Source organism: Salvia miltiorrhiza, chromosome 6 (assembly GCF_028751815.1).
Source record: "Salvia miltiorrhiza cultivar Shanhuang (shh) chromosome 6, IMPLAD_Smil_shh, whole genome shotgun sequence".
Taxonomy (NCBI): Eukaryota; Viridiplantae; Streptophyta; class Magnoliopsida; order Lamiales; family Lamiaceae; genus Salvia; species Salvia miltiorrhiza.
In genome coordinates this window covers 7,585,760-7,613,277 of record NC_080392.1, presented here as the reverse complement: position 1 = coordinate 7,613,277, position 27,518 = coordinate 7,585,760, and the positions used below count along the sequence as shown (strand labels likewise).

The 27,518-nt window shown below is 35.9% G+C and overlaps 1 protein-coding gene and 2 long non-coding RNA genes across 3 annotated transcripts; 1 reads left to right on the top strand and 2 right to left on the bottom strand.

Moving 5' to 3' along the window:
* Window positions 1–2,451: 2,451 nt before the first annotated feature.
* Window positions 2,452–14,356, bottom strand: LOC130990431 (uncharacterized). Its single transcript, XM_057914664.1, has 7 exons — window positions 14,288–14,356; window positions 12,129–12,211; window positions 8,114–8,352; window positions 7,726–7,874; window positions 7,447–7,588; window positions 7,152–7,209; window positions 2,452–4,901 (listed from the first exon to the last, which is right to left on the bottom strand). Exons 1-7 carry the CDS (start codon window positions 14,354–14,356, stop codon window positions 4,652–4,654), a joined length of 990 nt encoding a protein of 329 aa, XP_057770647.1. The 3' UTR covers window positions 2,452–4,651.
* A 1,893-nt stretch (window positions 14,357–16,249) lies between these two features.
* On the bottom strand, window positions 16,250–19,710 carry LOC130988348 (uncharacterized). Its single transcript, XR_009090059.1, has 3 exons — window positions 19,025–19,710; window positions 18,379–18,715; window positions 16,250–17,913 (listed from the first exon to the last, which is right to left on the bottom strand). It is a non-coding gene; the product is annotated as an uncharacterized LOC130988348 (long non-coding RNA).
* Window positions 19,711–21,041: 1,331 nt separating this feature from the next.
* Window positions 21,042–25,056, top strand: LOC130988347 (uncharacterized). Its single transcript, XR_009090058.1, has 2 exons — window positions 21,042–22,147; window positions 22,497–25,056. It is a non-coding gene; the product is annotated as an uncharacterized LOC130988347 (long non-coding RNA).
* The last annotated feature ends 2,462 nt before the right edge of the window (window positions 25,057–27,518 follow it).

The following is a 27,518-nucleotide window of genomic DNA, read 5'->3' as shown; positions in this document are numbered from 1 at the left end:
TCGTAGTCTCAAATCTTTATATATATAAAGAGCAAAGTAAATGTAATTTCATTCAATTTGAAGGACATAATTGGAATTGGAAAAAAAAGCACTATCTACACTAATAACTAATACCTAACTGCCGAATATTTCAATTGGAAAAAGAAAAAAAAAAAACTGCCCATTATTTAATGATACAATTATTGTTCTTCCTTTTCTATTTTCATTATATTATATTTTAGATAAAATATGAATTATACATCTTGATGGAAGGTCATGAAATTACCTTTAATTTGATATATAATATGTAAAAAAAAAATTTAATATCAACAAGTTATAATAATTTAAAACTTTAATATATTAAATAATTTATATTTAGAATAGTAATATTTTCCCTAAAATTTGGAATTGCGTTTTAGCTTGCTCTATCATAAGAAAATTTTAAGAATTTATATACAAACACATATCGTAGTCTCAAATATTCTCAATCCACAAATACCACAACCACAAGAAAAAAATATCACTGGTAATTGGTGATAGTGTTGTTTTAAATCATTGGTGATCTAAAGGATTGTCATAGTGTTGTTTTAAATCATTGATGATCTAAAAAGTGGTCGTAGTGTTGTTAAAATACCAAGTGATATTTTGCTCGATTGTTTTTGTATAAGATATAATAAAACAGTAATCGTATTACAAATTTGAATTATTAAAACTTAAATTAATACAAATATGAAATATTAAAAATCTGAAATATAAGATATAATAAAACGGTATATCACATATGTTAATATCATTACAAACCTAGAGTTTTAGTACTAATATTTAATACAAAAAAACTTACTTAATGCTAGAAAGTTGTTTGTTATATTTTTCAAAATATGGATGATGTAGCAAAATATCTATTAATATATTATTTACAAAATAATATTGCCAATTATTATGTAATAAGGGCGGGTGTGTTTTTAAAAATGATGAGGAGTAGAGCACAACTAAGATGGGTGACCGACTGGGAAGTTCGTCTAACTTATGCAATACGGTATAAATAAATAAATAAATTTCAAAAAAAATACCGGCGGTCACAGTCTCCGACGGAAAAAACCGCCGCCGTTCGGTGAAGATTACCAGTGGCAAACACGCCGCCGGTAATCCTCTAGCAGTTCTCTGCCGTTCACCGTCGAATTCTAACGGCGGTAGCGCCGCCAGTAATTACCGCCAGCGTGTTTTGCCGTCGGTAATCGTGTTACCGACGAGAAATCTACCGGCGGCGTCACGCCGCCAGTAATGTTGCCGGTAGTTCATTTTCTGGCGGCCGCTTCGAAATTACCGACGGCAGACGCCGCCGGTAATCAATTGTTTTTTTGTAGTGTTTGTATTATGTCACACCCCAATTCTTGAAACAACAACTATAATTGGGGTACGACTCATCATTTAAAAGGAACAAGGGAAAAACCTTGTGAAACCCGAGTGAAAGGGATAACAATCGGGCTTAGCCCCTTTTTAAGAAGAAAGACAGGTATTCAAGTGATACGAATCAATCAACAAACATAACAACTTCAGGATCACAAGTTTAGTGTCATGCTTCAGATAACCAACATTTGGAATGAAATACTTGTGAATTGAAAGTCTCAGCTCAACAAAATATATATTGTTTAGAGTCACAACATAACGGTCTTAAGTTAAGGAAACAAAGGCATATATTAACTAGTTCTACAGCATAAGTCAAAACACGGAGTTGAACCCTAGCCTCAGCTCGCCCCGTCAGCACCAGCCGTTAACCTGAAAAACATTTGAAGACATTTGGGCTAAGTACTAATGTACTTAGTGGGCTAGCAACTTTTGAAACATTTCATAATCTGAAGGGCAGTTTATCCAATCATACTTGACATGACTTAGAAGGTTTTTAAAGTGAAAGAACTTCTAAGCATGTTAAAACATTTCATTTTATATATATATATATATATATACTTAATTTGCGCGCAGTTGTCACACTCATTTCTGTTACTCGCTATGATCCCGGACCTTTTAGCCACCGACGGATCCGTTTCTCCCATTTACTTGAACTGAGGGCGTAACCCAGACAAGTTTACTTTTGACCTCGGGACGCTACCCAGGCAGGCCCTTTCATTACATGCTTTGGAACACATCCAGTAAGCACCCTTATAACGCCTCTTAGTTAGTGCCCGAATGGAGATCAACCCACCGAGTCAACTAACAGTGTACACAATTCTCAAATAACGTGTTAGGCCATAAGAGAACCTTAATTGATTCGTTGTGGCGAGCCTTAAACAGAGCAGAGTGCACAAAAAATATTTTATTGGATAAACAGTTTATATTTCACGAACATTTAAGCTCAATAGCTAAATCATACATTTGGAAAAATAAGCCCACCTGTTTAGGCAAAGCCTGTCGTTTAACCTTATCTCTGAATCGGAATAGCAGTGCTAATCCTCCTGACGTTCAAAGCCTACAAGAAATCTATTCTTAATAGGTCTCTTTAATCTAAACTCAAGTCACGGTGAAGTGCTTAACATTCTATGATTTACTTACCCGGGTTTTCAAAATTTAATGAATAAATAATTGAAAACATTTCTCTTGAGTTAAGAACACCAACAATATTCTTACTCATCGTTCTTTAATAATTGGAATTATAAATAAAACCAATTACATCATAAATACTTTTATTGCAAAGTAAATGCAATTTTATGTCATGCTTAGCATATAATAAGTAATTACTTAAAATATGTACATAATATCATATCATTATGCAAATTATTCTTTAAATAAATTAATCAAATTAAGTAAGTTTAATTAATTAAAATAGGGCAGCCCAAATACATAAGAAGAATCGGGCCTGATCATTTAAAATAACCCAGCCCAACAAATTAAAAACTTCAGCCCACTTCACTAAATAAATAAAATGGACCCAGCTAATTAAATGAAATAAAATCAGCCCATCTGAAGAAAAAAAAAAAAAAAAAAAAAGGCCCAAAGAATTGGCCCAAACCTTAACCCTCCTCCCTTATTCAAACACACGACACACACACACGCAATTGAAATCTGCACTCTCTCTCTCTCTCTCTCTCTTCGACACCAGAAAATTCGCCCCCTTCTCTCTCGGAAATTCCGCCGCCGCGGAGACTCGCCGGGGAAGCAGCGGCGACAAGCCGCGCCACCCTCGGCTCTCCCTTCACTCTCTCGAATTCCGCCCCCATCACTCGCCCTCTATCTCACCGAACCCAGAACTCCCTCCGACGACTGCACCAGACCAGCCGCCGCTGAACTCCCACCCTCCTCACTCGAATCGGCCGACAGCAGCAAAAGAAACGGACTGCCGCCGCGCCCTCCATCTCCCTCGTCTCTCTCTCAACCCTCCCCTGTTCACAGATCCGGCGGTCGCAGCAGCGGGAGCTAACCACCGCCGCCCTTCTCACCCTCTCTCTCTCTGCGCACTCCGGTCAACAGTGGCGCGGAACCACCGCCGACCGTCGCCTGCCCTCCCCCTTGATTTCGACTCACACACAGCAAGCACACATACTCAACATCATAAGCTTCTTCTCCCTTCTATTTTCGATTCAACAGAAAAGGCATTTTGTAATTGCTTTTACACACATATGTATTGTAGATATACAAAGATATATGCATATATATATAAAGTTTGCATCTTTACAGCTTTTGAAGTTCAAAACTCATACAATTGTTGGTTTGCTATGGATTGAAAGTATGAATGCAATTTCCAGCATTTTAACATTTGTGAAAGAGATAAGTAGCTACTGATTCTTGAAACAACAAGACAGAGTCTCAGTGAGTAAGGTGATTGAAGGTATAACCTCGAAGTATGGATTGTTTGTATGGTTTCGATTGAAGCTTGTTGATGAGAAAAACTTGTTGATGAGAAGAGCTTGCTGTTTAGAGTTGTGGATGAGAAGAGCTCGACAAGAGCTTGCTGTTTTGAAGGTGAAAAACAAGTGGGGGTGGGTTTCTTTTCAAGCAAGAAAGAAACAGTGCAAGCTACGTGGCTTAGCCCTCTCCACAATCCCCTAATCACCATTAATAAAATATCTAGAGGATTAAGGAATAGATTGGGCTAAATGGGCTTGGAGGTGTGGATTGGATCTATAAATGAATGGGCTCTCATTTGGTTAATCAAGTACTTTTAACTCAAGGGTCCAATATAAAAATAAAGCCCAACCATAAAATAATTAAAGTCCAACATAGACTTTAATTTAAATTTTGTAAAAATAAATATTAATTATATGTAAAATATTTCACATATACACATGCTCATATTTAAATTAATATGCAATGCACAAAAATTTAAATAACTTAAAAATTTACAAATGCTTTCGTAAATCATTTTTGTTGGAATTAAATAAATTTCTTTTTCTCAATCCGGCGTGAATCATCTTAAATCTAAGTTCAAAATTATTCTAAACTTAGCTCGAGGAAACGGGGTATTACATATTATGTTCCACTACTATACTTCACAAATACGTATGAATATTCATGTCGTGCGAAGCGCGGGTATGTTACTCTTATTATATATGTCGTGCGAAGCACGGGTATGTTTTATATCACTTTTTTTTTTCTTTTTACAATTCTATATACTCCTTGGATCGTGCGGAGCACGGGTATAATACTAGTTTATTCATGGCCACAAACTCAAAGTTATGCCTTAAAGGACCATCACAACACAACTAGGTACTACAAGGACAGAAAAAACCATAGACGGCCATGCGTGCTTGTATTGCTTGCAAAAGAAAATCGAATCAAAATTACTATGGAAGCAACATACAACAACAAATCCACACAAATACAAAACAATCGCTACAGGAAAAAAACAAATACTATGTACCTTTGTTATCAGAGAACAAGAGAAGAAAACTGAGGGAGCGGTCAGTTCGTCTGCAGATTTTCGTCTTTCTCTGTGAGGGAGGCAATACATCAAAATCATGTGGGAAGAGTGGAGATTTCTGCAGGGATTTTTTATTTATACTAGGGCATTTAAAATCCTAAGAAGTCTATCAATAATTAGAATCCTTAGAAGTCAATGAAATTTTCAATACCATTAGATTTGGATGGAATCTTAAAAGTCCTAATTGAATACCACAAGATTTTTAAGGATTTATAAGAATCTGAATTGAATACCTTTAGATTTCTAAAATCCAAAAAAATCCTGTAGAATCCTAATTGAATACACCCCCCTTAGCATAAACTCTACAATTTGGGGGCTATGCATATAATTTATTATTAGAAAATTATTTTGAGAGCTATAGGGGTAAATATGTATATTTATAATTATTTTAATTAAATTTTTAAATAAGAGGCTATAAAGAGTAAAATGGGAGCTGTGTTTAAAATTACCCGAAATTAAATGATTGAGGCCTAACTGAAAATAATTAAAGGAAACCAGCTGGCCCACTTCTCCTTCTTCCTCAAAAAACGGCTGAACACAATAAGCCCCCCCCTCTCTCTCTCTCTCTCATCGTTTCTGGCATCACACTCCAGAAACTCGCCGCCTCTCACCGAGACTTCTGAAAATCCGACGAGGTCGGCTCTTGCTCATCTCTGGCAAGGTAGTTGGCTACCATCCGGCGCCGTCCCTTTCCCCGCCTTCAATCGAGGGAAAGGCTGAGCCCTAGTTCTATTGGCTCGGCGAAATTGCTGCCGCCGCCTGGTCTCGCTCACCCCGCCGTTGCGCCATCTCATCTCTCCCGACGAAGACGAAGCCACCACTTCTCTGGATCGACGCCGCTGCGTCATTCTTGGCAGGGGATCGCCGCACCGCCGCTGCTATTCCAGAAATCTTTGAGAGTCGCCGCTGAGGTCGGGAGTCGTCCTCCTTTCGCCACTCAACGTCGTCGACCCCGGCTCCACGAGCCACTGCTGATCTGTCCTATTAAAGCCGCCGCCGCGACCCTTCTCCGACGCGACGGATCGCCGTTGGGCTTCGTCTACCGCTGCTCTGCGAATCGGCTGCCACTGTGTTAATTTCTACTGACACGGTGTCATTTGCGGTGCCGGCGTAAGAAAAAATCGATCACCAAAACTAATTTGAAATAAAAATAAAACGTTATGGAAGTCGATTTTTTATATCTGGAGCAAAAATCAATTACCCCATAATATAAAAATATAATTCAATCATTTATGACATGTGACATCCGGTTCATGTCACGACTTTGAATTGTAGAACCAATTTGGCGCCGGCAATCAGCTGCTCCGACCGCAAAAATCTCCATTTTCTAGTATTCATGGCGGCATCTCAGGCAAGAAACGCTAGGCTGCCGATAATCAATCTTCTCCGGTTGAAAGGAGTGTCCATTTTGCAGCAATTGCATTTGGAAGAGAGGCTGCTGCGGACTTCGTCTGAAAACTGGTGCATCATCAACGACGGAACAACCCGCCCCACCATCGTCATGGGTGTTTCAGGGTCAGTAATCAGAAAATCTTGTCCTTTAATATAGTTCCCTTTACTTAATGTTCAATGTGCTTGCTGTTTTAATAAGCAGTTAATTCAATTCGATTTTGCTTTGTAGATTGGGTTAAAGCACAATAAATTGTTGTTATTTTTAGGTTTGAGATCAATCAGATTAGTCATTCAATCTTCACAAGCATCTAGTTCTTTCTATTTCCCAACTAATTCCGTCTCGATTTCATCTAATTGCAATTACCTTTTGCGATAGTTCTTAGGGCTTAATTTTATTTGGGGGAGGCTTTAAAAAATTATGATGGGGTTTTCCCAGAATGGCTAACTTGGTGATTAAACTAGTTCTGATAATTGCCTTCATTATTGAGCTGCTGGGTGGATTTGGTGGTTACTGGTTTGATATTGTCTTGTTGAAGTTTTAAGTTTGATGAAATGATCACGAGCTAGAATGCAAACAAATTGATGTGCGCGGAAAAAATATTCTGATAGGAAACCTAAGGAACTTCTTGAAACTGATGTTGTTCTAAGAGAGGCATAAATCATCAAAATCATGAAGAGATCTACACAGACTACAGAGATTTGAAGAATCCAAGAATGGCTTAAATGAAACAGCTTTGTTAGGGGATGAATGGAAAATGTTTTAAAGTATAACCCCACCTGTCGATATTCAGGAACTCGTGTTGGCATTTTCAGATAACCCATGTTACCGACCTCATAATCCCATAAAAAGGAAGTATGGTAAACCCACCTATTTTTGGTAATAGACTGAGCATTTCCACCAAACTTGCGGTTGCCAAGCACGTAATCTGTTAAAAATGAGCAATGCAAGGAGCATATCAAATTCATATCCAACTTAATGCTGCTGAGAGATATATACCAACTGAGCATATTCATATTTTCTTCATTTTATAGAATTTGATACATTGATGTACCTGGAACTGAATCAATCTATCTAGTGCCTTCTCACTCAAGACAATTACCATCTAGTTATAGGACTTTAGGAGCATCATATGATAGAGGCCGGGTACTATATATATACATACCATTCTCTCGAAGGCCAAACTCCCCGATTCCTTGAAACATGTTCTTATATATTAGGCTGCTCCATGACATGATAGGTCGAGGATACGATTGTAAACCTGGAATAGCATCCTTGTTGCATATAAACGATACGAAAATAGTGCCCTGCTCAACAATAACAGTACCACCTCCTGTAAACCTTCGGATGACTAGGCTACAGAGATTTGAAGAATCCAAGAATGGCTTAAATGAAACAACTTTGTTAGGGGATGAATGGAAAATGTTTTAAAGTATAACCCCACCTGTCGATATTCAGGAACTCGTGTTGGCATTTTCAGATAACCCATGTTACCGACCTCATAATCCCATAAAAAGGAAGTATGGTGAACCCACCTATTTTTGGTAATAGACTGAGCATTTCCACCAAACTTGCGGTTGCCAAGCACGTAATCTGTTAAAAATGAGCAGTGCAAGGAGCATATCAAATTCATATCCAACTTAATGCTGCTGAGAGATATATACCAACTGAGCATATTCATATTTTCTTCATTTTATAGAATTTGATATATTGATGTACCTAGAACTGAATCAATCTATCTAGTGCCTTCTCACTCAAGACAATTACCATCTAGTTATAGGACTTTAGGAGCATCATATGATAGAGGCCGGGTACTATATATATATACATACCATTCTCTCGAAGGCCAAACTCCCCGATTCCTTGAAACATGTTCTTATATATTAGGCTACTCCATGACATTATAGGTCGAGGATACGATTGTAAACCTGGAATAACATCCTTGTTGCATATAAACGATACGAAAATAGTGCCCTGATCAACAATAACAGTACCACCTCCTGTAAACCTTCGGATGACTGGAATTTCATCTCTTAGAACAGCATCAGTTTCAAGAAGTTCCTTAGGTTTCCTATCAGAATATTTTTTCCGCGCACATCAATTTGTTTGCATTCTAGCTCGTGATCATTTCATCAAACTTAAAACTTCAACAAGACAATATCAAACCAGTAACCACCAAATCCACCCAGCAGCTCAATAATGAAGGCAATTATCAGAACTAGTTCAATCACCAAGTTAGCCATTCTGGGAAAACCCCATCATAATTTTTTAAAGCCTCCCCCAAATAAAATTAAGCCCTAAGAACTATCGCAAAAGGCAATTGCAATTAGATGAAATCGAGACGGAATTAGTTGGGAAATAGAAAGAACTAGATGCTTGTGAAGATTGAATGACTAATCTGATTGATCTCAAACCTAAAAATAACAACAATTTATTGTGCTTTAACCCAATCTACAAAGCAAAATCCAATTGAATTAACTGCTTATTAAAACAGCAAGCACATTGAACATTAAGTAAAGGGAACTATATTAAAGGACAAGATTTTCTGATTACTGACTGAAACACCCATGACGATGGTGGGGCGGGTTGTTCCGTCGTTGATGATGCACCAGTTTTCAGACGAAGTCCGCAGCAGCCTCTCCTCCAAATGCAATTACTGCAAAATGGACACTCCTTTCAACCGGAGAAGATTGATTATCGGCAGCCTAGCGTTTCTTGCCTGAGATGCCGCCATGAATACTAGAAAACGGAGGTTTTTGCGGTCGGAACAGCCGATTGCCGGCGCCAAATTGGTTCTGCAATTCAAAGTCGTGACATGAACCGGATGTCACATGTCATAAATGATTGAATTATATTTTTATATTATGGGGTAATTGATTTTTGCTCCAGATCTAAAAAATCGACTTCCATAACGTTTTATTTTTGTTTCAAATTAGTTTCGGTGACCGATTTTTTCTTACGCCGGCACCGCAAATGACACTGTGTCAGTAGAAATTAACACAATGGCAACCGATTCGCCGATTCGCAGAGCAGCGGTAGACGAAGCCCAACGGCGATCCGTCGCGTCGGAGAAGGGTCGCGGCGGCGGCTTTAATAGGACAGATCAGCAGTGGCTCGTGGAGCCGGGGTCGACGACGTTGAGTGGCGAAAGGATGACGACTCCCGACCTCAGCGGCGACCCTCAAAGATTTTTGGAATAGCAGCAGCGGTGCAGCAATCCCCTGCCAAGAAGGACGCAGCGGCGTCGATCCAGAGAAGTGGTGGCTTCGTCTTCGTCGGGAGAGATGAGATGGCGCAACGGCGGGGTGAGCGAGACCAGGCGGCGGCAGCAATTTCGCCGAGCCAATAGAACTAGGGCTCAGCCTTTCCCTTGATTGAAGGCGGGGAAAAGGACGGCGCCGGATGGTAGCCAACTACCTTGCCAGAGATGAGCAAGAGCCAACCTCGTCGGATTTTCAGAAGCCGCGGTGAGAGGCGGCGGGTTTCTGGAGTGTGATGCCGGAAACGATGAGAGAGATAGAGGGGGGCTTATTGTGTTCAGCCGTTTTTGAGGAAGAAGGAGAAGTGGGCCAGCTGGTTTCCTTTAATTATTTTCAGTTAGGCCTCAATCATTTAATTTCGGGTAATTTTAAACACAGCCCCCATTTTACTCTTTATAGCCTCTTATTTAAAAATTTAATTAAAATAATTATAAATATACATATTTACCCCTATAGCTCTCAAAATAATTTTCTAATAATAAATTATATGCATAGCCCCCAAATTGTAGAGTTTATGCTAAGGGGGTGTATTCAATTAGGATTTTTTTGGCTTTTAGAAATCTAAAGGTATTCAATTCAGATTCTTATAAATCCTTAAAAATCTTGTGGTATTCAATTAGGACTTTTAAGATTCCATCCAAATCTAATGGTATTGAAAATTTCATTGACTTCTAAGGATTCTAATTATTGATAGACTTCTTAGGATTTTAAATGCCCTAGTATAAATAAAAAATCCCTGCAGAAATCTCTACTCTTCCCACAAGATTTTGACGTATTGCCTCCCTCACAGAGAAAGACGAAAATCTGCAGACGAACTGACCGCTCCCTCATTTTTCTTCTCTTGTTCTCTGATAACAAAGGTACATAGTATTTGTTTTTTTCCTGTAGCGATTGTTTTGTATTTGTGTGGATTTGTTGTTGTACGTTGCTTCCATAGTAATTTTGATTCGATTTTCTTTTGCAAGCAATACAAGCACGCATGGCCGTCGAAGCGGCCGCTAGAAAATGAACTACCGGCAACATTACTGGCGGCGTGACGCCGCCGGTAGATTTCTCGTCGGTAACACGATTACCGACGGCAAAACACGCTGGCGGTAATTACTGGCGGCGCTACCGCCGTTAGAATTCGACGGTGAACGGCAGAGAACTGCTAGAGGATTACCGGCGGCGTGTTTGCCACTGGTAATCTTCACCGGACGGCGGCGGTTTTTTTCGCCGGAGACTGTGACCGCCGGTATTTTTTTTGAAATTTATTTATTTATTTATACCGTATTGCATAAGTTAGACGAACTTCCCAGTCGGTCACCCATCTTAGTTGTGCTCTACTCCTCATCATTTTTAAAAACACACCCGCCCTTATTACATAATAATTGGCAATATTATTTTGTAAATAATATATTAATAGATATTTTGCTACATCATCCATATTTTGAAAAATATAACAAACAACTTTCTAACATTAAGTAAGTTTTTTGTATTAAATATTAGTACTAAAACTCTAGGTTTGTAATGATAGTTAATATGTGATATACCGTTTTATTATATCTTATATTTTAGATTTTTAATATTTCATATTTGTATTAATTTAAGTTTTAATAATTCAGATTTGTAATACGATTACTGTTTTATTATATCTTATACAAAAACAATCGAGCAAAATATCACTTGGTATTTTAACAACACTACGACCACTTTTTAGATCATCAATGATTTAAAACAACACTATGACAATCCTTTAGATCACCAATGATTTAAAACAACACTATCACCAATTACCAGTGATATTTTTTTCTTGTGGTTGTGGTATTTGTGGATTGAGAATATTTGAGACTATGATATGTGTTCGTATATAAATTCTTAAGTTTTAAATCTAAAATTTGAGTGTAAAATAGGAAAAAAATAAATTTTACGGTTCGGCGGGTCAGAACCGAACCGAACCAAACCCGATGTTTGGGTTCGGTCCAATCCTGGATCGGTCCTCTCTTAAAATTCAGTCTGAGTTGGTCCAAATTTTCAAAATTTTTGGTCCATCAAACTTGATGAGTCGGTCCGTATCGATTTGTGTCCAACCCGCTGCTCACCCCTATTAACAATAACTATTTTATTCTTATATACAATTTTATAAAATAACCATCAATTTACTTTTATAAAGCCGGTGATAATGATTATACTAAACATAATAAATATACTTTATTAATATAACAAAGTAGAAAAAAAGAGGATAAATAAATATGATTATAATTATATTCTATAGTAACTAAACTTATACAACTTCAATGCTAAAAATATAAATTTGTGCCAATGTGTTACACAATATGAATATTTTATATAATTTTTTTGTTTATAATCTACATTGGAAATTTTGATGGAGGACAAAGAAATACAAGCATGTGGATATATTTCATTTTCATTAGTTTTTCATTTATTTATCTCAAGCACAGTATTAAATACAAAAAAAAAGTTCATTATATATATTTATGTGAATGCTTTCTTTCATTGTATTTACTGAAAATAATGTAAACAGCCAAGTTACAGAAACTATTTTTTCAACAGTGCATGTGGCGAGACTCCGAGTTGATGATAATACCTTATAGTGGTGGAGGTGGCGAAACTGAGAGTGCGTATGAAAGGTGAAGATTTAGGATTGACGTGAGATATGGTAACATAAAACTGTTAATCTGCAAACAGAAGCAGACAAAGATTGATGCACATATGAGAATACTTATCTGTAACTCTCTAAATCTGCACTAAAATGAGCAAAGTACATCATCCCAACTTGAAATAATATTTTACTTATTTAAAAAACCATAAAAAAAATTATTTATTTAAAAAAACCATAACAAAGACTCATCTTACAAAAACCAATTGTTTTGGCAGCAGGTATCCCTATCGATCTTCGCCAATTCTGAAGTAAAACCACAACGTTTTTGGGGTTGTTTCGGCAGCCGAGGTCCTGATGCCAACGGTGGCAGCAGCTCTGAGCAAGGCAGCGCTAGCGAGTTGTTAATGTCGGCGAGCCAACGGCGGCGTCGAACGTCACCGTCTGAGGTGATGACAGCAACGGCACTAGACGGCAGCAGAATATCTATGGTTTCAAGAAGGGTGTGCAACTGCGGTGACAAGGCGCCGTGGTTAGATGGCAGTGGGTTTGGCAGGGCGCTGTGCGGGGTGGGTTAGTGGATTCATCTTGGGCGACGGAGAAGTTTGAAATTGATGGTGGAGGAAGAAGATCTGAAGATTTAGGATTGGAGAGGTTGGGCGCCGCTGATGTGCTTGTGAGTAAAAACTCTAGAATGAGTGAGTTGGGGTATTTATAGTATGCATAATTGGGCTTTGTTAGTGTAAGAGAGTTCATGGGCTTGGGATGTGATTAATTTTTAAGATGTAATCTTTTTTTGCAAATGTGATTACCACTTTCAATTTGATTAAAATGTTCAAAACTCCCATGATTTCGACTGATGCTTCTTTGTGTTGCAAATTTTACATTAAAATGAAAAATAAGATTAATCATTGATTCTAAATAATTTACATAATAAACTATAACTAAGATTAAATTGTTAACATCATATAATACAACTTTAGGATTAAATTGTTGAATTATAAGATTATATTGCATAATAAGATTAAATTGTTAACATCATTTATAAATTATAAGATTAATTATTGATTCTCATATTATGAAGTGATCTATTATCTAGGATGAGGGTTACAACTTTAGCAAAAAGTTGTTTCAATTGGAGTTTCAGTGACAAGAAACTATTAACTTTTTGTAAATTAGAAATATTGATCAACAAATATCTTCCAATCTCGAAAGAAAAGTTATATAAATTTAAATTTGAACCAACCTCAAGGTATTTGATTTTCTATTTAATAATAATCTTGTAGGAGTAGATACTAATTATGACTGAATATGTACCCATACTTCCTCTAATAGATTAAGCATTTTAGTGAAATTTAATAGGGAGATTCGTACCACCATGAACCTCCATAAATGTTAATATATCTAACAGTGTGTTGAGTGCGAGCACTACAACATTATTCGCAATCACCGACGGATTTTTCCGTCGGTAAAACCCAAATTTCCGTCGGTAAAGGTAGATTCCGACGGAGTGCCGACGTCGACAGCTCGACGTTAAAAGACGCGTCGGTAAACAGTACACCGACGGATAAAGTTGTCCGTCGGAAATTACCGACGGATCCACGACCGAAAGTCCGTCGCCCAATTCTCAGTAGACGACGACTTTATCATCCTGTCGCCGACGGAACACCGACGGACTAGTCCGTCGGTAATAGTCGCCGGAGCCGCCGTGCGATTGCCGGAAAATTACCGACGGTGTATCCGTCGGTATTCATTTAAAAAAAATTGAAATTATCCAGATTTTAGTTTCACCTGTTATCGACAATTTACACATATTTTCGAAATCAATCTATTTAACAACAATGATAATTTAAATCAAACTAAAGTCCAATGATAACACACATCCAAGTCAATCCTAATAAGTTTTCAAACATTCAAATGCAATCCTAATAAGTTTTCACATACTACAATCCCAATAAGTTTTCACACATCCAAGTCTAACATACTACATATTCAAAATAGTAATACACATCAAAGTCAAAGAATATAAAGTCATAATTTATATAATCTACTAGGGGTCGATAAAAAAAACATTCCTTATTTTTTATTTTCTACCAAGTTATCGAACAAATGCCTAAAGGACACAAATTCAAACAAATAACATATACGCGGCTCCAAGCCATCACCACAGCAACAAAATGAGATGGAACACAGTCATCTCCCAACCTAATCTCCATTTACTACCTAGATACATGCTTATCTAATCATGCTCTTCGCCTCTCCCCCACCGGCGATAATACAAACACATAATCATGCTTATACAAATTCAATCAACATATATAATCCTAAATTTTATCAAATAAATTTATAAATAAAATTGCGAAAGACTAACCTTTCAGCAAAATCAAGTGAATATGACAACAAAGTCTGACGGCTGCACAACTATAAGTTGATCTGTAATGAAAATACAAGTATCAATTTAAGGAAATCCTAGTAGTAGTACAAGTAAATATGCAAACTTAATTAATTCTTGAATTAGTTAGTTACTCGTGCAAACTTAATATGCAAAATAATAATATTAGTGTTAATGAAGCAAAATTAAGTCCAACTTAATATCACTATTCGATACAAACAGATCACTAAATATCAAATCTTGCATTTTTAATACTAAGGATAACAAGATCGAAGCAGGCAGCGGAAACATCTGAATAAGGATAACAAGATCACTAAATATCAAACTAGAATTTATTGGGAGACCAAACACGACTTATCAAACATGTCACGTGATAATGGGAGTAGGGAATAGGGATGGGCTGCTCAAACTGCGCCTGCTTATTGCCATTCAAAATATTCAATATTATCCTAAAATGGCATATTATACATCAATGTTTTATTCATCTATAAATGCCAAAGTAAAACTTAAGTCTACAGCACTAGTATTCGATTACTCCATATTTTAACTTAATAATAGCATTCCAATTTCGCTGGTGATTCTACACAATCTGATTCAAAGTTTCGAAATGTATATAGGTTTGTGAAACAATAGACAGTTTACTACAATAAGATTAATTATTATTATTATTATAAAAAGACTGAACTAGCAAAATACCCATTAATAAAAGATACTAACCACCAACATAAAAAGGAATACAAAAAAGTATTAAGGAATCTGCATTTATCTCTATGGCTATTTAATCTTTATAATATGAAAATGACTATCTTGATATATTTAACTGATAACAAAAAAGTATTAAGGAATCTGCATCAATCACATACCTCAAGGAAATATAACAATTTCATTTCTCCAGTATAATAATAATAATAGAATCCAATACCAAGACAAATTCGACTACATGAGCTCGTATGACCTGCTGAAGCATTTTTCTGTTGGTTTTAAAAAAAATTGAGCTAAGAAAAACCAGTTTATCTGAAAAAACAATGGTGCAGGCTGCTGGATTATCCATTAAATTTTGGACATTTTCAGTATTTACAGCTTAACTTTTGACGTTCTTCTTCTTGAACTTACAAAGACAAATTGAAGATTAGGCAGCGGAAACACCTGAATAAGGATAACAAGATCGAAGCAGGCAGCAGGGAGCGAGAAATCAACGGGAAGAAATGGCGTCCTGCTTTTCAGTGAAAATCCCTACAGATCTAAAATTGCCTTACATTTATATCTCGAATTATGAGATTTAAATGCGGAAAAGAGTAAATTGTGAAACGGACCTGATTTCTATGACGGAGGAAGCAACCGGAGCCGGCGTAGGTGCAACCGGTGGGAGCGGGGAGAGCACAGGCGGAAGCGGAGAAGCTGGACGAGGTTCGGCCGGCGGAGGGGTTGCGGGTTGCAGTCGGCGGCGGAGAAGCTGGAGCAGGTTCGGCCGGCGGAGGGGTTGCAGGCGGCGGCGGAGAAGCTGCAGGAGGAACGGCCGGCCGAGGGGATGCAGGCGGCGTGCTCACCGGCAGACGAGCGGTGACGGGCGGCGTTGCTGTAGGAGGCGATTTGGGGATTTTGGAGGAATTTGCGAATTAGGGCTGAGATGAGAACAAGCAAAAGAGGCTACGCGACTGGTTATCTATCTATACATATATTAAAGCATAGAATCTTGGGGGAATGTGATTCCCCTTTTATCCAATATATAATTGTTCTGTCTGATGGCATTTGAGCATGTCCGTATCTTCTACTCCCTCCGTCCTAATAATGAAGTCCCCTTTCTTTTGGACACGGATATTTAGAAGAGTTAAAGTAGATGTAAAAACAGTAGGGACCACATAATTAGTGTTTTAATTAGTATTATTTTATTTCTTAATTAACACCCACACACATACACTCAATCGCTAAATCGCTAAGGAGAGAGCCGCCTCCTCCGGCAACTCCGCCGCCAGCCTCCCTCTGAAATCCGGCAGCCGCAGCGGTTAGCAAGGCCAACACAACAAGCTTCGATTTCCGGCAGCAGCAGCGGTTAGCAAAGCCGCCAATCGCCTCCCCCTTTCTCCTAACCTTCATCTCTCTAAATCACACTGAAACTCTAGATCTCTGAATCTGCCCCTCAAGCTTCGATTTCCGGCGTCCGCACTGACGCTCCTCAAGCTTCAATTCACCTCTCTCCCGAAGCTTCGATTCACGCTCCTCAAGCTTCGATTCACGCTCCTCCGCCCCTCAAGCTTCGATTCACCTCTCTCCCCCGATTGACGCTCACACATCAACACCAACTGCACAAGCCAACACAACAACACCTCTTTCCGCAAACCGCCGCTGCTGTGCTCGATTTCCAGCAAGGCAGCAGGAGCTTCACCTTCGTCACTCCACCTGGATTCGCAGCCGCCGTTGTTGAGGGGCCGGCGAGTCGCCGCCCTTATTCTTGCTGAGAGGCGGTGGAGGCAGTGGAGAGATTGGAGGCGGCGGCGCCTTGCCGTCGCCAGGAGAGGGCAGAGCCCTGCTCGCTGGAAAATGGGCGGCGAGGCAGGGGAAGAAGATGGCGGAGGGAAATCTAGGGTTTGCAATGGTGGCGTTGGAGGCGGTGCAAGAGGATGGCGACAGAGGCGCGAGGCGGTGGAAGGTGGAAGATGGTGGAGGCGGTGGAAGGTGGAGGTGGTGAAAGAAGAAGAGGAGAGAGGGGGGGAGATGATAGACGATTTGAGAGAGAAGAGAGAAGTGAGGAGAGAGAGAGAGAGGGGCAGGTGGGTTTGGTTTGTGAGAGGAGAGAGAGAGACATAATTAAATCTATTAATTGTATTCTAATTAATGCTAAAAAAGGAAAGGGGACTTGAATATTGGGACGGCCCAAAAAGGAATACGGGACTTGAATATTGGGACGGATGGAGTACTATTTAGTCCTTTTTTGTTTTACTTTTTGCATGTGAAATTGCAGTAAAAACTGTCATTATGTGTTGTATACAGCTGGAACAGCTACATCAATTCCTGCTACATCAATTAATGTTGATGCCAAAAAATAGCGCCTAAACTAACATATGAAATTCAAATAGTTCCTAAAATGAAAGTTCATTTCAGGAACTTTCATTCTTTCATTCTGTAATCTTTTATTCTAATTCTTTTGTAGGTTTTTTTTTTATGTTTTTGTGTTGTTCTTTCCTGCAAACTTTTCTCTCTTGGTTATTCTAATTCTTTTTTGTGTTTTTATGTGGTACTTTCCTTTTCCTGCAAACTTTCTCTATTTAATCTTAGTTATTCTAATTCTTTTGTATGTTTTTATGATTCTCGATTATTCTAATATTTATGAATTTTCTCGGCAGATCAACACTCAATCTTTCAAAGGAGCAAAGAACCTCAAATCTGCAAAAGCCACAAAAAAATTGTGCTAGTGTATATCCAAGATTTACAGAAAGTTGGCATCAAGAAGAAGATATTTCATATCACCCCTGGTTTCCTCATGTTAATTTTTCCAAAAGCAATACATTATAATCACATGCAAATACATATATACATTTCGATAGGTTTCAAATTCAAAAATATAGTGTATATTTGTAATCTACATCTTAATTTGTGGGAAATTTTGATAGAAGACTATGAAATCATTTTCATTAGTTTTTCATTTATTTGTCTCAAGAACATTATTGAACAAAAAAAATAGTTCATTATATATATTTATGTGGATGCTTTCTTTCATTTTCCAACCTATAGTGCTTTCAGCATGCGTTCCATAATTATGAAAAAATGTGTAAAATAGCCAAGTTAGAGAAACTATTTATGAATAGAATGGAAGAGAGACGGGAAGAAGAAACGTGTTGATGATGATACCTGATAAACAATGGCGAGACTGAGAATGCGTAGAAAAGGTGAAGGGAGAGGAGTGACGTGAGGGAGGGTAACATTAATCTGCAAGTTAACTCAAATTAGCTCCAAAACAACAGAAACCAAAATAAAAGACATATCACCTACATAAGAGCACCAAAGAAACAAACACCAGCCAGAAGAACAGCACCAAAGAAACACCAGCTAAGAGTACACATATTTAATTACATTGTAAGCCATTTGTGCAGATATCCATAGATCTAGCAAAATAATAACATAAACACAAAAAATAAATAAACAACTCAAAAACGAAAAAACTAATACATATGCTAAATTATACTCCCTCCGTCCCGGCCAAGATGCTACATATTCCTTTTTGGGCCGTCCCAACGAAGATGCAACATTTCCATAAATGGAAAAAATAAGGGATTTTAAGCATATAATTAGCACTAATTAAGTATTCCCTTATTACCTTCTCTCTCATACTTTATCACTTTATTACATTCTCTTTCTTACTTTATCACTTTATTACATTCTCTCTCCTACTTTATCACTTTATTATTACACACTTAAAACATTAATCTACAACTCCTTAAATCTCGTGTCGAAAAGCAAATGTAGCGTCTTGGCCGGGACGGAGGGAGTATCTTACATGGTATTAAAAAAAAGCTATCTGCAAAAAAAAAAAAAAAAAAAAAAAAAAACTTTTCTTTTCAAATGATATTCAGATCTACAAAAATGATGCTATAAAAACAAAACAAAAAATAAAAATAAAAAACGCAACACTAATAAACGAAAAAAAAATTAGATCTTATGCAGATGAGGGAGAAGGCCGAGATCTGAAGGGCGACGCCGTCGTTTGAAACCCGGACGGCGGCGGCTGGATACGGGCTGTGCAGAGGGAGGCGGCAGCGAATTTATTGTTGTTGAGGGAGGCGCTAACGAGGCAATGCCACCACATCTTCGTACGGTGGTGGAGGAGCCCGCCTCTAAGGTTATATCATATGAAACCGGACGGCGGCGGCTGCGGGCTGTGCAGAGGAAAACGGCGGCGCATTTATCGTCGTCGAGAAGGGAGGTGACGACGCGTGGAGCGGTTGCAGCTGCGTGGCTTGTGGAGAAGACTTGAATTGTAGAAGATGTATGGATGGTTGGATCTGCAAAGTGAGAACGGCGGATCTAATGAGAGAGAATTTTGAGAGAATTTTGGGAGAAGTGGAGAACACTCTAGAATTCAAAGGTAGCGGCTGAAAAAGTGAATGTCTCTCTGTATTTATATTATGTTGTGTTTATTGAATTAATAAATATTGTGGTTGGGGCTCTCAAAAATTTGTAGTAGCATTCAGGGACGGAGCCAGGAATTAATTTCGGGGGGCTGAAACTGTACGGGGGTTCCGCCCCCGAGAAATTTTTTTTGAGCATTCTGTATATTTAAGGTATTTTTTTTTTATTAAAATACGAGCATAATACTAATAATAACGAACAATATTTTCATAGATTATATAGTTTCAATATATCACAAAACTTTTTTTGGACTTCCGTATATTTAAGACATTTTTTATTAAAAGGCAAGCATAATAATAATACTAACAAACAACATGTTCATAGATTATATATTTTCTATATATTACAAATTAGTTTCAATACATTATAATTTTTTTTAGCATTTCATACATATTAGGCATTTTTTATTAAAAGACAAGTATAATAGTAATAATAACAAACAATATTTCATAGATTATATAGTTTTAAATAACAGAATTATCCTTAAATTAAGTATATATATGAGAGAATATAATAACCAAATACTCTTGTATAAAACAAAATTATTTTATAATAGGTATAAACATATATCTATATATATTTTAAAATTTAAAAAAAAAAAAAAAAAAAAACTCAAAATTTGGGAGGGGGCTCTAGCCCCCCTGGCTCCGTCCCTGGTAGCATTATATATGGAGATGGAGTACTATATATCTGCCATATATTAAATGTATTAAAATGTTAATAAATAGTAGCATAATATATTTTGTTGGGCTCGAAAATTAGTATAGTTGTTTGAGACCTTCTTTTAAGTGTGGCCCAAACAAAAATAAAATTACACTTATTTAGTGGATTTCGTGAGTTTGCTCTAATAAATTTATGGGTAATTTTAAACATAGTCCTTAATTTTTTCACTATAGTCCCTTATTTAAAAAATAATCAACATCTTATTAGTACTATAAAAAATGTGTACCTATTTTTGTAATATAATAGGGAACTCTACATGGTTTAAAATTTTACACTTAAGAGTTAAATTATGAACATGTATCCAATTGGATTTAAAAACATGGAGCTACACACTTGATTTAAAATATATATGTTTGCAATTTCACTTTAGTAAAGAATATTATATCATGTAGTAATAGATATCAATGTGCATTATATACTCCTGGATTTAAAATATATATGTTTGCAATTTCACTTTGGAGTAATACTATGTTAAATATAATTTAGAATGTTTTATTGGATGTGTATAACCAATTTCGAATAATTCATCTTAAATTATTTACAAATATTTACCAATTTCAACTTCTAGACTGTTTATTTGAGTTCATTTTTTATGAAGATCTAAATCTATAATTTGTAATATAGTTGTATATATATTATATTTCTTATATAAGTATGTATTAGTTATAGAATATTTAATTTTTGAATATGTTAATTATACAATATTTGCTAAGTAATGTTTCTTTTGTAGTTTTACATCATTTAAAAACAATGTTTCAGTAAAATTGACTTGTGACTAAGTGGGATGGGAAGTGAAGGAAATTTGTGGGCACGGCAGGGGCCTGGGGAGATGGGGAAACGTCAGGAAGATAAATTTGTGTGGTTCTTTTTTGTGGAGTGGTGGGGTAGGTTTGGGTTAATTTTTATTTTGTTGTTAGGTTTCTTATTTAAATTCTTTTCAATTATACCTTTTAAATTTTATTTATTTATTTATATTTTCATCAAAAGTAAAGAATATTTACGTAAAAAAAATATATTTAATATAATTTAATTTATGTAGCCAACATTAATCTTTTATTAAATAATATGATTATTTAGAGATATTGACATTATCATCAATATATAATACGATTAACGATTCCTGGCCTCTCCTTAATTCACTCTCCTACGTGGCATATCTAAGAATTCAAGAATCAAAATCGCTATAATTTTAGAGCCTCTAGCTCAATTTTCTATAGCTGACGTGGCAATATAATTCCACATCAATTATTATTATTATTTTATATATATTAATTAAGTTAAACATTGTAAAATCATATTGTCTTCTCTTCCTTTCTCTGCGTCGACCACCACCTTCATTTCCCTCTCCGCGACGATTCGACCCACCGGCCGATGCCACCTCCATTTTCCCCTCCCTCTGCCGGCGATTCGACTCACCGGCCGCAGCCGCGATCTGCCACCTTTCGCCGCCCGCTAGAGATCTGCTCTTCCACCTTCTCCGATGCCACCTCCTTTTTCCCCTCCCTCCCCGGGCGATTCGACTCATCGGCCGCATTCCACCGCGATTCGCAGCGATGAGATATGTCCCTTCCACAATTCCACCTTCTGATTCGAGGTCCGGCGAAGGGAGCCTCTTTGCGATTTCCGGCGCGAATCGCCGCGCCCCTAGATCCCCAAATCCTCACCGTCTCTTTGCGATTTTCGGCGACCACGGCAGCCATGGCCGCCGATCTGCCCCTCCCACCACCAGAAAACCAGAAATCGATCTGCCACCTCCCTTCCCCCTATGGTAAGTATTAAATGTTTGACTATTTTAAATATGGAATGATTATTATTTTAGATAGAACAAATTTTGGAAAGATGTTTAACAATGGAAACTTAAACCCTAGATTTTTATGTTAATTAATTTTCACTTGCTGCAAATTATGTAAATATAGAATGGTTATAAACTTTAGAAAAAAAAAATTTGGAAAGAAATTTATCAAAGGAACTTTAAACCCTAAATTTTCATCTATAAATTCATTAGTTTGAATAATTAACAATGCAGCAATCGCAAGGTAACCTTCTTCTTCTTTTGTTGTCTTTCTTTTCTTTTGCATTAACGCGGCAATACCATCTTATTTTCTTCTTTTTTCCAGATTTTTGGTTCTAGGTGCCTGGTCCAGAACCGCCGCTCGCCAGCCGCTGTGTTGCAGTCGCCTACTCCTATTCTCACTTCAACTGTAAGTTCTCCGAATTCTCACCCTCATTTTCAGTTATGTCAACAGATTGTTTTCTGGTGTTTCCACTTCATATTCCCTTTTCTTTATGTTACCGAGTTGGATGGGTTCAAATCCTTTATTGGCTCTACTGTTATAGCTACTGAATTTATCGATATTTCTGTTGGAGATTAACTAATTAGGTGCATCAGTAAATGGGCATCTGTATGGTGTAAGCTAAAAACTTTCGTTGCATTAATCACCACAATTTTAATCTAATCCCTTATTGTTGCATTTGTGTTTTGATCATAATTTATGAAATGACGGTGTAAGTTTGAATCTCTTGAGGATTACCAAGTGATGGAATGAATGTGTTTCATCCCCACCCTTTTTTTTTCTAATTAATCTTATCTTTTGGACTTTTGGTTGCTTACCTCAATTCAAGATGTGGGAATGTTTCATATTCATATGCTTTTATTTGCAATTCTGAGTTAATTTACAGCCAACTGAAAGAAGTGGACTTCATGGTCTATATTTGTGTTGTAGAAACTTTTATACCATAAATTAATGAGTCCGGTTACAGGCTTTTTGAAATGTTAGTATAATTTTTCTTTAAAGCAATTAGTGGTATGACTTATGGAGTTCGATTATGTTTGGATAGCTCTTAGGCCTTTTGACTGATTGTTCTGCTCTCTCAGCCATGGCTTCTGTTATCGACATTCTCTCGGTAATGACCTCTCCTTCCAGTTCGTAGAAGAAGCACATTTTACTTTGTTGCAGACTACAAATGTTTTCTTTTTTTGTTTTCCTTTTTATTTCTTCTATTTTTGGTGGTGCTACTGATCGATTTCAGATGATGTGGTTTGTACTACTCCTTCCTTACCAGAATAAACTAACATATAAACCCAGTTTTGGATTAATGGTGCATGACTTTCTTTTCTTTGTATGTGACCTTTTAATTGTGAATTTTAGTTATTTAACTTAACTAACCTATCTTTAATGTTTCTAAGTTTCTAATTTTTAATTATTTATAATTATGACTTTAAGCAGTAAGTTCACAATATTTAAAATTTTGTTAACTGTGTATATGGAGTTCTCATCATTTTTCGTATAAAAAATGTCTCGACCCATTCAAATGCACAACGAGAGGCATCTCTGCCAAATAAGATATAAGACCACTTCTTTTCATCTCAAATTATATCTTCAGTCCAACATTTCAGTTTTTTTTTTCTTCGATCTACAAACATAGAGTTTCACCATATATTGTGTTGAAAACCATACTCTTATCTTGCAAGTTTATGACACGGGTGTTTCAGTCATGGGTGGGTGTTTCAGATCATGTTTTAACTGACACGGGTAACGGGCTACACATTTTGCTATAAATATTGCTTCTTAGCCATTGTTTTATGATATAAATACTTGTCTAAATGGTTTACATGTCTTTTGCTTGGATAATTATTCATCTTATATTTGTTTTTGTTATTTTTAAGTTATTTAAAAAGATTTGTGGCTTAAAAAGTACTTTTTTATATTCATGTAGTTGGATTATTAGCTCAGTTTTTGCTATTGCTCAAATTTCTGCCCGTTGTGGAGATATGCTTGAATATTATTGATCTAATTAGTTGTTTTATTATTTGAAGCTGGATTGAGATGCTTCATTTTCATTTTTTTTTTTGGCTTGTGTGTGAGTTGATGATACTTGAAACTGAATGAGAGTGATATCCTTATCACCTGCTCGCTAAGCAACTATTGTGTATATCATTCTAAGCAAACCAAGTTGTGTACTTGTGTCAGTGCTTGACTTTTGAGTTTAAGATTTTTCAATGAATATTTTATTGCTTTTTTTTCTTACTTTTAGAGGAAACAAATTGAATATGCTGCTCAAAATCACTGCCATCTAAAACTGCAAACCTTAGTTATTTATATATGTATATTATATGTAGATTTGTTTGTGAGTATGTATATTTGCATGCTACACTGCACTCTGTTGACAATCAGGCATCAACCCCAACATGTTTACTATGCTTAAGATAGGACTGAAGCAAGAGAAATTCGAGCTCAGGCTTCTGAACACAGAGAAAACAACTCTTTTGAAGACTTTCCCAAAGATATTAAAAGGAAGATAATTGCTTCATACCGTGAGCTAGAGCCTAGAAGAAGCCGAGTTAAAGAGCTAGAGAAGATATACATGGATATGGCAATGCAGAAAGAACTACAAGAAAAGGGTTGAAAACGAAAGCTTCTTGAAGATGAAATTGTTTATCCAACGGCAGTACCTGTATTCAAATGGACAGGAAAGAAAACGCTGAGGGAGAGAGAGGGAGAGGGAGGGAGGTGTGCAGCTCAAATTAATGTGCTAATTCAAGAACATATTCTCTCCTTTATTAGCCAGATCTCTAAAATTTGGAGCGTGAATTCAGACATACATAAATTGATTTTTGTATCCGTGTGTTTTGTTATTCTTCTAATGCTTACACAAAAAAAAATTATTGAATTAAAAGTATTGAAGTCATGAAAAATGTACTTTTTTATTACTATAATATATAGTATGGCATATCATGTTAACACTTTTCTTTGATGAAAAATCTCCAAAAGTTATAAATATATTATGAAATAATTTCTACATCTTTTTTATACTTATAACATCAAATAATTCCCGTCGAATTTCGACGGGTTACACACTAGTTTAAAACAAATACCGACGGATAGTATCCGTCGGTATTCCGTCGTGTAAATTAAAATTAAATAATAATCTAAAAAATAAAACAATACCGATGGAATGGTCCGTCGGTAATATCTTCCGCCGGCATTCCGTCGGTATATCCGTCGGGAAAAAAGCACCGAAAAATACGCCGGATTTCGTCGGTGGTCCGTCGGTGAATACCGATGGAATAACAGCCCGTCGGCTTATCCGTCGGTGTTCGGCAGCTTTTTTTGTAGTGGAGCCAATGTTGAGAAAGCGCAGAGAGATAGAGAGGATCGGTGACCGCGTGGATGCGGGGAGAGACGAAAGGCGTCTAAGCAAAGATGAAAAAGAAAAGGAGGAACAATGAAGAGGCTGAAGGAAGACAAATTGCTTTTATTTTTTAGGTAGAAAAACATAACAATTTTTATTTTTATTTTGTTTGTTAACATCTTGAAGGAACGCATGCACTTTGACGGCAATTCCAATTACTTTGACTTTTAGTATGGTTTGAGTTGTTTTTTTAGTTCTATATATAATATAGTTTGGGCTCAATTCGGTTAGTTTGAATATTCTATATATAAACTTGATTAAGTTTTTTTTTTTTTTTATCACTTATGGATCAACGATTAATATATTACGTAATTTTTTTTGCCTAAAAAGTACTATTACTTAAATTTTTCTATGAAAAATAAATTATTTTATAAGATCCAATACATATTATATCTAAACTACCATTTGCACGCCATGCTATGCATGGGAATTTTTTTTTATATAGTTTTAGAAAATTGACACTAACTCAATTATCATATTTATAAGTGTACTGAAAAATTAAATTCAACTAAATATATTTGGGCTGAATATTAAAAAAATCAAAAATAATTAAGAATTCATAATAATAAAAATTGACATTATGAAAAGGCAAAAAAAATAAGTTAAAAAATTAAAAACAAAATTAAAAAATAGAATTATTCAAAAAAACAAAGGATGAGAGGAGGAGATAGATTTTTTTAAAAATATTTAAAATATAATTTTTACATTTTAAATCAAATATTTACATAAAATATATCAAATAAAAGCTTTTATCGTGATCATTAATTTGATATGGAAATTAAATATTTTTATAATTAGTAGAATTTTATAATTTTGGAAATAAATAAAACAAAAAATAAGAAGATAAAAAAAGAAAAATATAGTTTACAAACAAATCTTCAATTTCATTATAACTTCAAAATTCTCACCCAATCTTGAAATTAATTTCAAATTAAAAGTTGCTTTTTTAATATATTATAGATTATAGATATTTAATAGAACTACAACTTAATTTATATTAAAATAGTCAAATATATTTATATATAAATAAGCCTTTTAGCTCGATTGGAAGAGGGAAAAAGAGAGAGCAATAAAGAAGCCCAACACATATAAAGATTTATAGATTTTCATAATTGATTTAGTAGCATAGCATACCAATTACCAATCGTTTCCTTTATGCATTTAATAATCGCGTTTGGAAGAATCCAGATGATGATGATGATGATGATGATGATGATGATGATGATGATGATAATAATTTGAAGGGTCTGTTTCATGCTTATAAGGGTCTGTTTCATGCTTATAAATAAACATCAAATACAACTTCAGTTCAATTTTGCAAAATTCAACCAACTTACGAACAATAAAATCTCTTCTCAGGACTAAGAAAATCAACAAACATCACATATCCTGCAACCACCAAAAAAATCAAAAGTAATTAAACACGTACTTTGGTTAGTATATATTTATAATTTTTTTGATTTATCGATACATGTTTTGACTTCTGTTTACTACAAAGCAGGTTCCTCATCAAGAACAAAGGGCATATATATAAAATCCTGGCGAACAAAGGGTATATAGAAAATTTCGAAGAACAAAGGGCATTTATAGAAACAGAAGTCAATATTTGCACATATATATATATATAAAACCGAAGTGCGTATAAGTAAATTCAATTAGAATGGGTATAATTGAAATTTGAAAAAAAAAAAATACATAATCCATGCTAATGAAAACTATCTAAAATTTTTAGTTAAAAATTTACTATTGTTGTGAATTTAGTTAACATTTTTAATTCCTTCCTCTTTTTCCTTTATTTTAAAAAATGCTAACTCAATAGTCTTATTCAACTAATTGAAAATTACGTTATTTTTAAAATTATGAATAAATATGTACTCATGTAAATACTAATTATGAACAAATATGTACTCATACTTCTTGCTTCCTTAAATAGATTAAACATTTTA